Here is an 18,466-nt window from a genome sequence, read left to right as displayed (position 1 = left end):
AATATTAGTGAGCGTTCACTACATTAGTTACCTAGAAGCTCTACCTTGGGTTTGAACCTGGGTCACCTGGGCGATAGGTGTGTTGATTGATCCACAACCTCCTTATGTGGACTTTGTTGTTCCTTTAAAACGACACCACAGTGTTGTTTTTGACACGACCAGTAGAGGGCGCTTTGCTTGAAAACATAACTATAGGTCACAATGAGCTGCTGTATAAACGACCCACGGGCTTGTTTTTGGCCCGTCCTCATAATTACAGCATCAAATGTATCTTAATCTTAAATGCACTTCACAACAAGAGGTTTACCTGCCAGGTGAGACCCGGTGACGTGCGTTAAACTGTGTTATAATATTTGTTTTGCTCCACTATATTCCCTCACTATATTCTCTTATGAGGTGTCATGATGCTATATGAACAGTCTACTGTTTATTGTGTAAGAAGAAGCAGCAACAGTTTTGTCTTGTTGGTCCTCTAACTTGAAACATTTGGTTGTGCACAAAAAATGTATTGTAACTTAACATTTGGATGATTTTTACACTCAAAAGATTTTCACTCCAAAAGGTTTCACTGCATTGGAAACAAGTGGGATTATCTCATCCCACTGGCAGATTTTTATTTATCTTGTGATAAGAAAAACAAGATTTAAGCCTACAGATGAAACAACATGGCCTGTTCAGATGGAGATTTTTTTGCTATGAACTGCTTTGCTCCAAGTTGTGTGCCTGCAAAAGAATAAAAAGTGATTATTCACCGAGTTAGCTCTTGCTCGCTGTGCTTTGCAAGAATTTTCGGCGCGGCTGCTCCGACTTCTCAGCTGAAACTGCCTTTTTACCCTGGAAGCAAGAGGGAAAAACGTTGCCACGCAACAAACAGAGAAAAAAAAAACAAAACTGAGTTTCAGCTCAGTAACAATGCTCGTTCCTCGACTGAATCCCTGGAGGCGGCAAATATTTCCTGACCATCTCAACATCACAACTTTTTACACAACAGACGTGTCAAGAACTCATAACTTTGTGATTTTCTGCAGCAGAGTCACGCCTGTCTCTCTCGATCTGGCTCTCTGTCTCGCTGCCCTGCTTTCCATCGTGCTAATCCTCACCACCCTCTCCTACATAATAACACAGCGTGGAGAGAAATATCAGAAATACATCATATTTCTGCTGCTGTGGAAAAGCTATATCATAGTAAAATTTGTGTTCTTGCACTCCTTAATTGGATTTACGGTGATTTACGTCATTTATGTGTTGGTTTTTGTTTTCCTCTCAGCCTTTAAAATTTGATTCAAAAACTTTCAGTGCATTATTTTAACTCTTCTTTGTCATTTTGCTTCAAAATAAGCTTTCCCTTCATCCTGAAAATCTCAATATTTGGGCGCAGTAACGGCGGTGGTGTGTGTTGCATCCACAGAACACAAGGTGCTTCCCTGCCTGCCGTCCCTCGCTGCTCCCGTCATTCATCAAGCCTAAGGAGAGTGTGTGGACGGAATAACAGAGATGGAGCGAGAGAGGAAGAGGCGGGAAGGCTATTAAAGTGAAATCCACTCCTGCGGCACAAACAGATAGAGCAAGACAAAGAGAGAGAGAGAGAGGGGGGGAGAGAGGGAGAGAGAGAGTATTGAAGCAATTTCCACAGTGTCCTTTCTCTAAATTGAAGTTTTTATCACCGCAGTGCTCGGCTGCCATCGATCACTCCTGCCGTTTGTTGTCTTGGCTCTCCAGTGACTCGCCTCGGTTTGGTCGGTTCAGGTTACAACAAAACCAGGGCCTGTAAACAAAAGTCACATGACTCACACGCCGCTCGTTTATTAGCCAGAGTTGTCTAATAAACAAGCATAACACATCATACCATAACATGACATAGAATAACATGTAACACTGCATACCACATCATATCATAACATAGCATAACACATCATAACATGTTTTAGTTTAGTTTAGTGAATTTATTTCGGTCAACTTGCAGAAATCAAATACACATATAAATAAACAATATCTTATACACATATTTTTAAACAATAAATGAATAATATTTAATTTCCTTTCAGTACTGAAAAACCAAAACAAATATATGATATATACAAATAGACACTGACCGAAAAGGTATAGGCTGAAGCCTTAGTTTATTTTGCCTCTCCTTCTTACATGACTAAGCTTTCGTCAGCTCACTTAAAATAATAAAATAAAATAAAATAAATGTCATGACATACCATATCATATCATAACGTAATACATCATGACATATCATAACTTATCATGTAATGTAATGTATCATATTGTAACATATCGTAACGTAACATATTGTAACGAATTGTAGCATATCGTTATATAACATATCATGTCACAGTGTAACACAAAATATAACGTAACGTAATGTAACACGAGATACATTGACATAAGATAACGTTTCAACATATATCACATCATAACTTAATAGAACAGAACAGAACTCATCATATCATATTGTATCATATCATATCATGTATCATGACATATAACCATAAAAACCATAAGATAGCATAACATATGATGTCGTTACAAATCATAACATAACATGTCATAGCAGCATAGCATAACATAATGAAAACATGTCATATAAAACTAAACATATAATATAACATATCGTAACATGATATAACATGTAATTAAACATGTCATAACATAGCATAACATGACCTAATATACATGCCAGCATAAACAGCAGTCAGACTGTAAACTGGACATGGTGTAATCCATGAACACAGTCTCTGTGCTGCGGCGGGATTAAGTCTGTTATCCTTTTTTAACGGAAAACAAAATTATTCTCATCAATAAAACAATGCAGACAGTGAACATACAACACACCAGCAGCTCCTCGGCTCTGCTCTGGTTGAATGTGATGAGTTGTTTGTTCGTGTGTGTGTGTGTGTGTGTGTGTGTGTGTGTGTGTGTGTTTCAGGCTGCATAAACAACAGAAACACAACAAGCTCCTCTGCTGCCTCGGACTTTAAATGGCGCCGGCCGACTGCTGCAACACAGAGGCAAGAGCTGAGAGAAGAAATGAAAAGGTGACCTCCCTGCAAGCTGAGCAGCTCCACTGGGACTGTGTGTGTGTTAGTGTGTGTGTGTGTGTGTGTGTGTGTGTGTGTGTGTGTGCGCGTGTGTGTGCGCACGCTCAGCCTCTGTCTAAAACTCTCAGCAGCCACGAGTACCATGAAAGACCAGATGCCTTTGCCTATTCCAGAGTGTGTGTGTGAGTGAGAGTGTGTGTGTGAGTGAGAGTGTGTGTGTGTGTGTGCGAGTGAGAGTGTGTGCGCGCTGGTGCCTGACAGAACAGACCTGTGAGGGCGACTGCTTGACTGCGTCTTAATTAAAACTTTGTGTTTTGGCCTGGAAAAGAGAGCGGAACATGACAAAGACTGAGCAGAGCCAAGCAGAGCGGGCTGTGTGTGTATGAACGTTCACACACACACACACACACACACACACACACACACACACACACACACACACAGCACGCAGAGATGATAAAACCACCGAAATATTTAAACACGTTTCAATAAACCAGAAACATAGTCCCAACATGAGATGAGCTGTTACACACGGTTGCATTTGGTTTGACTTGGTTTTCACTTATAAATCATTTTTAATCAATCATCGTTAAATTAATGCAGAACCAGGTTAGACGAAGAACCAGATTACCTTCACAGGCCGTTCAGTAAAAAAAGAGGGCGTGGCAGGGGGGCGTGGCATAACACAAACGGTCGCAGGACGTCCCAAGAGATCAGTGTAACAGGACAAAATGTGGACGCAGGGTTTGTCCTGGGCTGTGGAGCAACATATTAACTTAACATACAGATTGGGCCACGCCCATTTCCTCACGGGCCACACCCACTTTTGCTGTTTTTCCAAAGGGGGTCATGTGGGGTGTCCTCGGACTTGCCGTGCACATGCCGACAACTTAGGCGACACATGGCCACGCCCACTTCCTTCCATGCCACGCCCTTTTTGTCACAAGACACGCCCACTTATGATGGGTTTTTTTTTTCCAAAGGGGGTCATGTGGGGTGTCTTCGGACTCGCCATGCAGCTGCCAACAAGTTGGTCCACATGTGGCCACGCCCACTTCTGGTTGCGGCCTGGACCAGAGATATTAGCTCAACTGAGTTTCTGGTTTGGGGGCAGCAACGTCTTTGCTTGTTGACTGTTTAAATTGTGAAGACTAGTATACCCTCTCCCTTTTATCTTCTTTTTTTTATCATCAAATGTATGCACAGATTCAAATATTATGTGATATTCCCTTATCTTTTTTTTTTTTTTTTTTTTTTTAATCTTCTGATAAAAACAATAGGTTGCTCAGCCAAAGAGTTGGTTACATCAGACAGTGACTGTGTTCGGGAAAATTAAGAATATCTAAGTTGTTGTGTTGTTGTTGTTGTGGAAATGAGCATTGCTAAAGGTCAAGTTTGTATCAGAAACAACATGAAAACACGAGTGACATCATCAGCAGGCCGTCCCAGTGCACAGGGTGAGGAATCGGTGTGGGGATACAGGAAAGCAGCGTAAGGAAAATCATCCTCATCATCATCATCATCATCAACAGTCACGTCCTTCCTCCTGTTCTGGCTTTGTGCAGCAGAGGCAGACCTTCTGGGACCTGCTGCTGTCTGTCTTGTTGTTAGTGAAACTGAAACAGCAGCGAGAGGCTTGGAAATCACCTGGAACACGACGGAGGATCAGCTGTTTGTGGTAAACGTCACTCGTCACGAGGACAGGATTTCATGAGCAGAGAAGGGAACACTTCATTTTGAGAGTCCAGTGTGTGTGTGTCACTGGTCTGGCTGATGAAGATGATGATGAAGGAGACAAGGACAACTTCCTCCTTGCCAGCCAGGCAGGAGGATTTATTCTCTCAGAGGCTGTAAAACATAATAATAGCAGCAAAGCAGCTTCACATGACCGGCTTTCCAAATAATGCACGCCTTTTCCGCCACATGTGCCACCACATTCAATCTTCCATTAAATCAATAAAACAAAACACATCTCATTCTCAACGAATAGCTACAATCACAATGTCCCTTTAAAAGCTTTCACCTCCAGATGCTGACAGAGCCTCTGTGCTGCCCCCTAGTGGACACACACGGGTTAGCATGAAGCCTCGCTGCAGGAGCTGGAACCACACCTCAACCACCATGAACTGTGAGGCAACTTTAATTTTATTTTATTTTATTTTATTTTATTTTATTTTATTTAGTTTAATTTTTTTAAATTTTATTTAATTTAATTTTATTTTATTTAATTTTATTTAATTTGATTTTATTTGATTTTATTTTATTCAAAGGCAGAAGGGAATTGTTTGTATTTATTTATTTATTATATATTTGTTGGTTTTTATTGGCCGTGGTGGTTGCTCTTCATCTGTTTTACTCTGTACATCACTGAGGAAGACAGGACACACACACACACACACACACACACACACACACACACACACACATACACACAAACCCTTCAAGCTCCATCCATATCCAGATAAACAGCGGCACCTTGTGGCCTCACAGTGCAATGCATTTAAAAATAAAAACTATAAATCAGATACACACTTGACTCTTTGTTTATTATCATAACATCATAATTTCTCCTGAAAACTGAATATAGGATTTATTATAGAATTTATTAAAGGTTTGGAAAAAACTACAGCATACTTCATAGAGATCTTTTTCCATCTTTTTTCGTGCTCCTCCTGTTGAAAATGAATCTTTTTTAATGGATGGAATAAAGTGAAGTAAACAGAATTCTGTTGGACACGGACTAACTAATGATAATATCATTAATGACAATAACAATAAGTGATTGCAGAGAAAATCAGCCTCATTTCAGTTGTGTGACAGTCATCTTTTGATTTATTACTATTGTTTTATTATTTATTCAATTTGTTTATTTGTTTGTTTGTTACTGTCAAACTGAAGCGGTTCGTGTGTGTTGTGCTCGCTGGTTTAAACAGAAACAGATGTGACTCTAACCCTAACCCCACAAGTCATTTATTGATTTATTGACTGATCTTTCATTGAAATTAGTTTTTTTTTCGTGCTCATTTAACATTACACAAAGTTACAATGGAGGGAAACAAAGGACACATCCAAACAGTTTGCAATGTGACTGCATTTCTTTAAAAAGAAATTTTAAAAATATATTTGTGTGTGTGTGTGTGTGTGTGTGTGTGTGTGTGTGTATACATGTGTATTTTTTAATTTATATATAAATAAAAATATATATATTTATAATGTATATAAAAAATAATTACCTGAAATATGTGTGTGTATTTTATTATTTATTTATTTATTTATTTATTTACATTCAAACTTACCACTGAGTCATTTTGTGTACCACTGGCAGCGCATTGAAAAGTCAGTGAAAAACACACAAAATAAAACCTCCAATTTCCAGTTAATCACAATTATTTTATTCTATTTTATTTTTTTTATTATTATTATTATTTTTAATTTTTAAAGCTAACATTATTTCATGCTGTTCAGTGATTCTCGATCATTTCCATAAAACAACAAAGCACCTCTTCTCTTTTCTTCTTTTTTTTTTTTTATTTCTATTTTTTTCTCATTGGGCGAGAGCCGCTGCGCTGACGGCGGCGCAGCTACGGCGGCCGCGGCAGGACAAACGCGCCTTCTGCTCGGCTCGTAAATAAAGAGGGGCTGCCGGAGCCATGGAGGGGGTAACAGTCGGCCAGGTATTTGACGCGGAGTGCATCCTGAGCAAACGGCCCAGGAAGGTAAGAAAGACGGCGGGCGGCTCCGCGCTCGGTGCTCTTCCTCCCGGCGGCGCTTCCTCCTCCTCACCGCGCTTTTCTCTTCCTCCGCAGGGCAAGTTTGAGTATTTGGTGAAGTGGAGAGGGTGGTCGTCCAAGTAAGTAGCTAGCCTGTCTGTTAGCCGCCGTGGCTAACGCACAAACAATGACAGCGCTGTGTACGCTCTGTGTGTGTGTGTGAGTGTGTGAGTGTGTATGTGAGTGAGTGTGTGTGTGTGTTGGCCGTCGCTGCTGTGCATTTGTGTGTTTCACCCCGGTGTTTTCATTTTTCAGTACACACACACACACACACACACACACACACACACACACACACACACACACACACATTGATGGCTAAAACGATGGTGGAGCAGCCATTTCTTCCTCCTGTTTGGCTTCTCCTCAGCAGCTGATGCTACCAGCAACACACACACACACACACACACACACACACACACACACACAGCAGAAGACCATCCCAGGCTGAAAACTCGCCACACACACACACACACACATACAGCAGCGCAGGGCTGATGTGGAAACCTGACCCAGGCTGGGTGTTAAAAGGCTCCCTGAACGCACCACAGCCACTAGCAAAACCCAGACTCTATTTTTTTCTCTATTAATAGAGGCCTGATGTGTGTGTGTGTGTGTGTGTGTGTGTGTGTGTGTGTGTGTGTGTGTGTGTGTGTGTGTGTGTGTGCAACCCAGCTGCAGGCAGATCAGAGGTCCTGCAGTCCAGTGTTAATTGACTTAGGGGCTGGGCAGTATGTTGCTTTTTTATAATATAGTATATATTCTATATAGTATAGCATAGTAAATATATAGTAATCGATTTTGTATTGCGATTTATTTATTTATTTTTGGTCATGATTTCGGTTTGTTTTGTACATCAGAAAAGCTAAAAAAAACCTACTTCCATTTCTAATGTACACTACATTTTGTCTTATTTACAAAAAAAAAAAAATCGTTCAGAGATTTGGGATGACAATATGAAATCAACACACATTAAAAAATCTGATGAATTCCTCTGTAAGTGTGTGTGTGGCTCTCATACGGTGGGTGGGTGTGTAACACTGCACAGCGTAGGGTGTGTTGTGTACAGTTTGTTTGTTTGTTTGTTTGTTTTTCTTCATGGTCTGGTTTTACACCCCTGATCATAATGTGGGGTTTTGGTTTTTGGGGGTTATGATCCAGCAGGAATGTTGTGTTTTCCTGATTTTGAAGCACTTATTGCACTTTTTTGTTTTTTGCTCTATGGGCGTCTTAATGACATCCACATATCTGATTTTGTTAATTAAAATTTGTGCATCTTCCTACAATCTTACCACATATCGACACACAGGCTGAACAGTTAATCAAATTATTAGTAAAATCACAATATTGCCAGGTTACAGAGGCGACCAGGTGTACAAATCATATTCTACAGACATAAAAAAAAAAAAAAAATCGTTTGGTAAAAACCCCAGTAAAAATCACAGTTTCAACAATTTAACAGTTTTTTTTTTTTTTAAATCAGTGAAAATTAAAATGATGATACAAACATGATCGTTCTTAACCAAAATCGTATTTCATCATATCATATCGCAGTCACAAAATTATTATTATTATTATTATTTTTATCATATCGCTCAGCCCTAATCAACACTGAGGTATTCAGTCAGAGATATTCGAATATTTGATTGTGTGCATATTGCCCGGCCATAAAATTGAATAAAATTAATATTAATACAAATTTTTCTAAATGCACAGGGTCCATCTGCTCACCTGCATGTATTTTGCATATAAACATGAAGCTTAAACCTGAAGAACACCTGCACACTACCAAAAAAAAACTGTATTACAAAAAGTATAATTTTATTGGCCAAATTAGGGATTTTGGGTATGGTAATATGAGGCAGTTTTCTGTTATTTGCTTCTACACGCGTCTTTATGACATCCACAATGCTTTGATCACCTTTCATTTTTATTCCGTATCATGGAAACAATAGTTCATAATCAATCAGTTTGATTATCAAGTTTGTTACATTTGTTTCATTCCACGATCGAAAAGGGACAGGAAGAAGAAAGTCTTACATTCGCAGCCCCTTTCTCAAAATAAATAAAGCAATAAAATAAATGGATGGTCTGTCCATCAGTCATTTAACAGTCATTACTTATAGAAGATACAAAATTATTATACATTATTATTATTTTATTATTTTTTTTAATCAAAAATCTTGCGTGAGAACATCATATGACGGCACCTGTAACCCTCCTACAGTTTTGTCACGTATCATCACTGAGATATTCAGTCAAACATACTGTAATATTTGATCTTGTGCATGTAGCCCGGCCTCAGATTGAATAAATCTTTCTAATTTCACAGCGTGCATCTGCTCACCCGCATGTATTTTGCAGACAAACATATAACTGTCCTTTTAACCTGAGGAACACCTGCGTAACGCCAGGAGGAAAATTATATTTATGGTCCAAAACATAAATGTAGGAAAATATAAGGTGCCCGGTGCACAATATGAACGTGATTTTTGTTCAGTAAAACAGGAGGAGGCGCACACCTGATCCACTTACACACTGGATCCTCATGCAACATGGAAAAAAGTAGGTTAGTGTACAATAACGACAGGGAACGAGCCATCAAACCTGGAAATATCACAGAAAACGACGGGCGATTAGTGCAGATATCATTATGTTCAAATAAAACGACAAAGAGAGGAGTCGCCATTCATATCCGTGATTTCACATTTTAAAAAAAAATCAAGATGTCTCACCCTGCAGTCTCTCTCCAGACACCAAATCCTGGAAAGTCTTTGCTCGATATTTTTCTTTAAGTGCAGAAAACTAAGGCCTGGTAATTTATTGATTATATGAGCAAGGCAGCTGAGCAGAGCAACGCGTATCGACTGTCCGTCTTCAGGGTCTGACAAACACACAATCTGCAGGGATTATATACCAGCTGTGGGTGGCATGTCATCCTACCATCTAAGGCTTTGTACCTGGCCACAAGAGGGCGCTAAACCTACACCACAGCCCGCATATAGGCATAATTGCCAAAGAAAACATACAATAAAAAGTAAATAATTAGTGAAAGTCCACTAAAACCCAGCAAATATCCCATTACATTGGGAAAAAATAATAATAATTGAGTTGTACAGACCGAAAAGCAACAAGGAAATGATTTATAAATATGCACTCAGTGTCCACCTGTATAATCTAATCCAATCTGATCTAATCCAGTCCAGCTGCTGAGCCATTAATTTCCTTTCCTGCTCCCTTTAATTCTGTGAAATACCCAAATTCAAGCAGCTATAGGAGTTTATAGTAAGAAGCATATAGAAGGGATTAAGAGAGCATATCCAGATTGCCAGATTAAATAATATTTTATACTCAGGCAGGTGGCAGTAAAAGAGATAAAGACACTGTATGTGTAAATAATGAGTCACTGGAGGCTCTGTGTGTATAACGGATAAATAGACAGATATTGTGGTTTTTCCTTATAAATTCTAACTAGTGATATTATCTTAGGAAACAAAAGAAATTAGAAAAACGGCAGAAAATCCACTTCATCATCCAGTCCTGGAGATTTAGCGGCCTTCAGTGTAATAATTCAAAATGTTTCTCGGAGGAGGAGTCAAAATCAATACCAGTGAATTTTCACGATTCTTGATCCCTTTTTTGATACCACAGTTTAAAAAAAAAAAAAAAAAAAGGAAAGAAAAGGGAAAAAAATCCCATTTCCTTCAGAGTACACTCCTTTATTCAAATCTGAAAATCCACATATTTAAAACAAAGAATAAGTCGACTTTTTAGACTCACAGAATTTCAACTACAGTACCCAGTAGAGACATGAGTAAAATATAGAAAAAATAAACAGGCTTATGCATAATCAGAAAAAGAAACTATTATTTAACAGGAAACTTCAGTGGAACCGTTTGCATATTTTGTTTTGTGTTTTATTATTATCCTCCGAATGCAAAATCCTTCCATCCACGACTCGCTGTGTTTCCTTTGGACGAGCCGAGAAGCAGCTGCCGTCTTTCTTCTTCAGCGCACACTTAAACAAGCGTAATTCCTGTGCATACTGCCCCCTACTGTTGTGGAATGATACCTTTAGGCCCGCTGAAGGAAAAATCTGAATAAATATTAAATCTAAATAAATACATCTGGTGCCGCAGAAAAACGCCGCCTCGTATGTGGTTACCTACATCTTCAAGGAGGAAGGGCTGCTGTGTCCTGCTGGATTATAATCTGGATTTCTTGTCTGCTGTGCTGTGTCCTGTCTGATCACCTTTGATTTTATTTATTTTTTTTTTTTTTTGCATTAAAAAGACTTTCTGTTTCTGTTTCACCAAATTCTCTCTCCGTTGTTTCCAGGCACAACAGCTGGGAGCCGGAGGAGAACATTTTGGACCCCAGACTACTGGCAGCTTTCCACAAGAGGTGTGTGTGTGTGTGTGTTTTGCATGCACTATGAAACACAAAACCCTTAATGTGGCCTTAATCTTACCTTACACCCCCCCTGAACCCACACCACACCACGGCCTTTAACGTAACTCCTTGGTTTCCTGTTTTATCCAGTCTGGTTTTTATTGATTTTTAATGTTTCTTTCCCTTCAGTGTTTTAAAATTATTAACACAAAGTTATTATTATAATCAGTGAGTTGTGCATTTCAACATTAAAATCTCAAATCTGCTTAGAGTTAAGTTAATGCACCTCAAAATATCTTAATCCATACATAAATCCCTTAAACGTTTTCAACTGTTGAATTCTGAAAATCCTCGAATTCTAAAGCTGAAATTAAAGCGTATTTTCAAGAACAAATTCAGGTATTGATTTTGATAATTAAGCAGAAAATACTCCTCCCTCACATTTTAGTCTTAATCTGAATTATCTTTGTCTTTAGTCCAGTTTTAGTGGATGAAATCTGCGACAGGAGCTGCTTCACTGCAAACCAACAGACTCGACTTCCTCTCTTCAGTTTCTGTGTTTGATTTCCTGCAGCTGCAAAGGATCCGTCCTTTGACTTTGAATCACAGTGAACTCTGTGTGGCTGTGGCTCTGCCCTCATGCAACCAGTTCAACCAATCACAGGGCGCCACACTGTGAGGTTATATTTTGAGAGGCGCATCAGAGGGGGGATTTTTTTTTAATGTTACACAGTCTGCTGATAACATTTTCGCCTCGTTAATTAACCCCCTGAACCCCAAACCCGCCGGCGGGATAGAAAGACATGTATTTTCTAAAAAATCGCCAAAATTCAATAGTTTATCATAGCTGGAAGCTTTAAAAACCTATTTTTTCATCAGAATTTGAATTTTCCAACGGTCCCTGAATGCAACATGCCCGACTTCCGTTTAGCGGTAGAAAAAAGGACGAAACTAAGCCTAAAAAAGTGATTTTTCATTCGAATCATTTTATTATACATGCTCCATTCAACAATTCGCCAAAAAATAGTCGTTTACTCAATCCAGATCATTCAAAAAACAGAAAATTCTGCGGTCTTCAGCGGATCTGAGACATCTTGATTGATTCAGGTGAGCCCAACAGTCGCGTGACAAAAATTCACTGAATTTCAGTGTGTAGGCAGCAGTAGTAACATGGAAGGGCACAAGGCAGTAAAAACGGCTAAGTTTATACAGGTTGGAAAAATGTTAATATTTCAGGAAATAAATCATGTGAAGCCCTACTTTTTTTTTCCTGGATCAGTGACACTTGTGGGCACCTGAAAAAATGTTCTGTACATTTATTCCAATGTTTCTCGATTTTTGTAAAATAAATTATCAAAAAAAATCAGTTTGCCTTTTTTATTTTTTTTATTATTTATGGCACTATAACTCTTTCATACTGTGTGAAAGACATTTTTGAATGGCCAAAATGTGAGGGGAGCAGAAAACACCCCAAAACTGCTTGGGGTTCAGAGGGTTAAAAAAACCAAACACACACATCGTCATAGTCGTTATTATCTGTGATCTGTTTTCAGCTCGCCTCGTCTCGTCTTCATCATGGAAAAAAAAAAAGGTCGTCGAGGAACATTTTTCATCATCGTCATATTATCTTTGACCGGAAAGTTTAGCGGGTCACAGCCGTTAAATCGTTTCATTTGAATCGAACGCACCTCGTCGGTGGTTGTCCCTGGCCGCCCGTGCAGCCGCAGCAGAGGTATTTTTAGTTTGGTTGGAAAAGCTCAGACCCCATTAGTCTGCGTGAAGTGAAGCCTGAAAATGCACCGCACAATGCCGTGATGGAGCGGCAAATTAGGTCACCGCACCGCCACAAACATTAAGGACTCGAAATTGAAGGCAAGTCATTCTCCTGATAGTCGTTAAGTGTCTGCAGAATGTGGAGCAAGACCTAATTTTCAGGTTCGGTTCAAAGAAAGAAAAAAAAAAAAAATCAAATCTCATCCTTGTGAATTATTCGGAGTCTTACGATGCACGGCAGCAGATGGCGGCGCATTTTGGAGATTTTATCCTTTTTGTTTTGTTTTCGTCTGTGGACGTGGACCCGCGTTCGTATCCGTCACTGCAACTGTGTTTTATTTTCCAGAGAACAAGAGCGGGAGCTGCTGTTCCAGAAGAAAGGGAAAAGGCCAAGAGGACGTCCACGGAAAATCCTGGTAATCCCTCACCGCTCTGTTGAATCAGCTGCTCAGACGCTCTGGCTGTCAATTTGATTTCAGATTTGGAGGGATGTGATGCTGTCCTAACATGTGGGAAAAAGCTGCTTGAGGGGAATTTTAAGGGAAAATGGGTTTAAGAGGTTAATGGTTCACAAGCCGTCCCACCTCACTATACAAACCGCTGTGTTCATCTTTTTAGGAACCTGCACCGACTGCCACGAAAGACAGCCGCTCCTCCTCCTCCTCGTCATCTGGCCTTTCGTCTTCCGCCTCCTCCTCCTCCTCAGAGGATGAAGACCACGCGAAGAAGGCGAAGCCGGGCCCTCGGGTGCGGGACCTGCACCCGGTGCCGCAGAAGAGGCCCCAGATCATGCTCGCCAAGCCCGAGCCCGTCCGGAAGAAGCGCGGGAGGAAGCCGCTGCACCCGGACCTGAGGGCTTTACGGCAGGCGAAGAGCCGGCCGCCGCCGCCGCCTCCGCCGCCGCCGCCGCGCCTCCAGCAGTCACTGCGGCCGCACCGGGAGCCGCCCAGGGAGGAGCCTCGGTCCGGGGTGAAGAAGCCGCTGCAGCCCGCCAGCTTCACCTACACGGGGCTGAGCAGGACGTCCCGGGACGAGGCGGGGTCCGGATCCCAGAGCTCCACCGGCTCCTTCTCCCAGACGAGCTCCTCCAAACCCGGCGCCCTCAACTGCATGTGGGCCAGCCGCTCGCTCTCCACCTCCTCTCCTTCCTCCTCCTCCTCCCACAGTAAGGCCAGCCCCTCCCCTCACAGCAAGAGCTCCTCCTCCGACCTCAAGCGCTCCATCTCAGAGGGCAGCAGAGGAGAGTCGCTCAAAGTGTCTTCCTCGCCTCTCAAACAAGGCGGAGCTTCAGGCTCGCTGAGCCTCCACGGCGCCTCCAAGCTGTCCGGGGGCTTCGGAGGAGGCCAGGCGGCGGGCGGAGCAGTTCAGCGTTCCCCGCTGGGCCAGAGGAGGCAGGACGGCCTCGGTCAGACCGGGGCGGGTCAACACCAGCAGCACAGCTCCGGCGCTTCCAAGCCGACCTCCTCGCCACCGCCCTCGGCCCGAGCCAGCCAGGCGCTGAGCCTCAGAGCGCTCAACCTGCAGAGCGTCAGCAAGCCGCCGCCCGGCAGCGTTCAGGGAAACAGCACAAGCGGCGCCGTGGCATCGAGGTCCAGCTTGAGGAGCAGCGCGAGCCCTGTCGGGAAAGGAGGAGCGGCGAGCATGAAGGAGACGCGGATGTCAGCCAGCGGGCAGCGCTCCGGCCTGGCAGCGAGCAGCGGCGCAGAGCAGGGCAGGTTAAGAGAGGACAGGGGGAAGGAGACGTTCATACAGACTGAGAGAGACGGCAAGACGGCGGGGAGCAGCTCCGGCCGCGCCAACAGCCGAGCGGAGAAGGCGAGTGTCAGCGGGCGGCAAGACGAGAGGAAACACGGGCTCGGCTCTCAAAGCCGGACCCTGAACGAGCTCAGCACCGGCGACTCCGACGAAAGCAGCAGCAGCGAATCAGAACGCAACGCCTCCCTGTTTCCCGGCAACAGGCCTAGCCTCGGCGCCGTCTCCGTGGATCTAGACATGGACATGGAGACGGACTGGCGGCCGGCCCGGAGCCTCCTGGAGCACGTGTTTGTCACCGACGTCACGGCCAACTTCATCACGGTGACGGTGAAGGAGTCGCCCACCAGCGTCGGATTCTTCAACTCGCGGAATCACTGAGGACGCCGACGCGCCACACTGCAGCTCAGCTGGACTGACAGTCGATGGCGGTGACATCACCGCCTCAGTACGCCCCTCCCCCGTCGGCTCAGGGCTCCTACACACACAGTCTGGAAATGCACAGAGAAGGACTTTTGTCATCAACACATGTTGAAAGTTTGGCAATTGCACAAAAACCAGGGAAAGTACGAAATATGTTGTACTGTCCCTTTATACACACAACGACATGCTTTCTGTGGTTTCAGACTGCCATCTTCTCACGTGTCACACCTGTCGCTGTGAACGATGATCTTCACCTGTAGAGCGATAAGACCAAGCACATCGCACCGAATGTGAAACTGAGATCCGCTCACAGAGGATCTGCAGAAAGTCTGTTTTCGAGTTGAATCTGTGTAGGAGCCCTGAGGTTTAGACCCCGTTCACACCTGGAGTTAAAAAGTGATTTTCATCTGGACGTTTTATCTGAATAATGAAAAACCCGATACAACAAAGAGCACATATCACACTCGGACTGTGATCAGATCTCAGCTGGAGTCTGAAGTTTTGATCTCATTAGTGAGGAGGAAACTTCATGACTGAGTTTTGCCTCGTTCCTCTTGTCGGTGGTGAAAAAGTCACTGCAGAAATATTCACAGCAGCTGAAAGTTTCTGTGAACGCTGCTGACACGACGCCTTGTTATTTCTTTTGCCTCCTGAGAACGTCGACGTCTTCCTCCACCTCAAAAGTGAAGATTTCTGATGACCAGGCCTGCTGCTGATTTCAGTTTTATACTTTTAACTACTTTAACTATAAAGTCTTTCACCTCCCTGCGTTGAACAGTATGGCAGCATCATGAAGCTGCTGTCTGTGGCACCGACCTTCATTGGTGCATTTTACTTCAATCCACACTTTGCAATTTCTACTGAAACTTGCAGGTTTAGCTTGGCCAGTTCCCTCATCTGCTGATTTCATCAGTCACTAAAAAGGATTTGCCGCCTGTTTTTCTCTCCTGAAGACGGAAAACAACCTGAAAGTGTATTTTTTTTTTTCCAAGCAGAATTTAATTTACTGCCACAAGAGGGAGACAAATCACAAGAGCCGGAAAGTCTTTTTTTTCTTTTTTAAGTCTGATGGCTCCTTTTGTCTTCCTTAGTCTGACTGGCAGCCAAAAACAAAACAAATCAATGTACTAATGTTAATTAATAATAATTATATGAGCAGAGGAAAGGAGGGTATCGTGATCTTAATGAAGCTGGAGTCAGACGATGATTGGCGTCTTTACGTGGTAAAAATGGCTAAAGAAATATCATTTGCTCATCAAAATTAAATGCAGTTATGAGATCTGATCACAGTGCGAGCAGAATTCAAAGAAAATGCGTCTAAATCTCAAGCGTGAACGACCTGAAGGGGCTGAAGGGATCGATGTGTCGTCACTTTTTAATCCCAGGTGGAAACGGGGCCCAGAAACACTCGATGGATGTAAACGTCGGCCTCTCCAGTGCCTCTTGTTCTTCTCAGAGCTCAGCGGGGACTCCTGATCATTGTGTGTGTTGGACCTTTTTAAACGAAAGTACAACGTGTCTGTAGCCGGGGCAGCATGTAAAAAAACAAAAACAGAAAAAACAACAACAAAAAAAACAAACTAAACAAAGTGAAGTCTGTCTGTGGTCGGTAAACTTATCACACATCCACATATCCATCTGAGGTTTTTTAATCTTTCAGTTCTCTTTGGACCAAAGGTGTCGCGAATGTGAATCATTATTATGTTCATATTTTATTGTTTTTTTTTTGTTCGTTTTTTTTTATCTAATTTTATTTGTATCGACAGTATTCCTTGCACTATGTACTGTAAGTCTATAAGATGTGTCTGATTTCTGAAACACTTCATCATCGCCATTTTTACTTTTCCGGTTTTTGTACCGTTTTAATACGAGCGCCCCCATGACAGTCACACTTAAGTCGCTTTGGGTTGAAATATGTTTTAATTTATATTTGTAAATATGTTTTGTTTTTTTTTTTTTTCTTGTGATATCTATCTCTATCTGGTGCTTATATGGCTTACTAGCTTCAGATACTCGTAGCCTGTGTGCCTCCCTGCCATTTTGAAGGTATTTGGAATAAACCGCCGGTACCTAATGAGAACAGGTGCTAAACAGTGACCTGCCTGGAGTCCAGTCATTTGCATGCATCATGACCTGGGAGCTGTGTTGTTGTGCACTTGCAGCTCACCTCTGTGCCAGCAGGTGTCGCCGTTACACAGCAAGTCAGGCCTCTGTGGTTGAACCGCTCCAAAGAGAAAACCCTCCTCGGCTCTCCTGCTGGTTATCATTTATCATCCTCAGTACATTCCACGAGTTATTTTACAAAGATCAAGTGTCTTCATCTTCTGTTTCAGTCGACCCACTCGTTCTTCTATTTCTACTGCAGTTAGTGAAGTACTACATTTCCCAGAATGCCTTTAGACAACCTCTGGACAAGGGCTTGATCTTATTTCCCTGTTTCAATCAAAGGTGGGAACGTGAACATTGTCATGAAAATAGCCTGAAAATGATCACTCACCTGCTGCCAGTTACATGTGTTCATGATCGCAGTCACGCCACCTTGCAGCAGTGCATTCTGGTCTATATTGAGGCTGCAGCAGTGCATTCTGGTCTATATTGAGGCTGCAGCAGTGAAGTGATAAAAACCTGCGCAGACCCCAAAAATGGATTTTCCAGGTGTTTTTTGCGCTTTAGTTTCTTATTTATCAGTTAATCAGTCAGCTGATTAGAAAGAGATGAACATACCTGGTTTGTATCTACAACCGAGGCCGTTACATTTACAACGGTGCATCTACTGCGCCGCCAGGTGTTCAAAATAATACTTAAATATACAAGATACATCTAAATAAAAACATTACATGCCAACAATAAGCATACATGGCTCTCACAGGCGGCTCTAGAAACAAGGCTCGGCCATTTTATCAGAAGGATTAAAATTATGGACCACCAAATAACATAATAGACCCAGATATAGTGATGGCTTTTATTTATTTTATTTATTATTATTATTATTGTTGTTGTTGATGTTTTTAGATCTATGATAAAAAAAAAAATGTATGCATTCATAACGGCCACTAAGTGTCAGTTGTGATGGTCAGTGTAGCTCATTATAAATGTATTCCCATGTAAATGAGATTTGTCACAAAACGTGATTTTCCCTCGAGCTGAGAAGGCTCCGGCTCACTGCATCTCAATCCAGAAACTTGGCTTTCAAGCTTTTCTCCAACTTACGATACGATACGATACGATACGACTTTATTGTCAGCTTACACTGAAATTTGTTTTGCCTCCATGGCATCAACGTTCACAATACAATACAAACAGGACAAA

At 42.1% G+C, this 18,466-nt stretch overlaps 1 protein-coding gene across 1 annotated transcript; it reads left to right on the top strand.

Annotated features, from left to right (window-relative positions):
• The first annotated feature begins 6,652 nt into the window (after positions 1-6,652).
• Positions 6,653-17,252, top strand: LOC115377369 (chromobox protein homolog 2-like). The gene is made up of 5 exons (XM_030077048.1): positions 6,653-6,763; positions 6,854-6,897; positions 11,156-11,221; positions 13,329-13,398; positions 13,601-17,252. Exons 1-5 carry the CDS (start codon positions 6,698-6,700, stop codon positions 15,113-15,115), a joined length of 1,761 nt encoding a protein of 586 aa, XP_029932908.1. The 5' UTR covers positions 6,653-6,697; the 3' UTR covers positions 15,116-17,252.
• Positions 17,253-18,466: the final 1,214 nt, after the last annotated feature.

This window comes from Myripristis murdjan, chromosome 19 (assembly GCF_902150065.1).
Source record: "Myripristis murdjan chromosome 19, fMyrMur1.1, whole genome shotgun sequence".
NCBI lineage: Eukaryota > Metazoa > Chordata > Actinopteri > Holocentriformes > Holocentridae > Myripristis > Myripristis murdjan.
The sequence above is the reverse complement of the archived record's forward strand: the minus strand, read 5'-3'. Positions and strand labels throughout refer to the sequence as shown.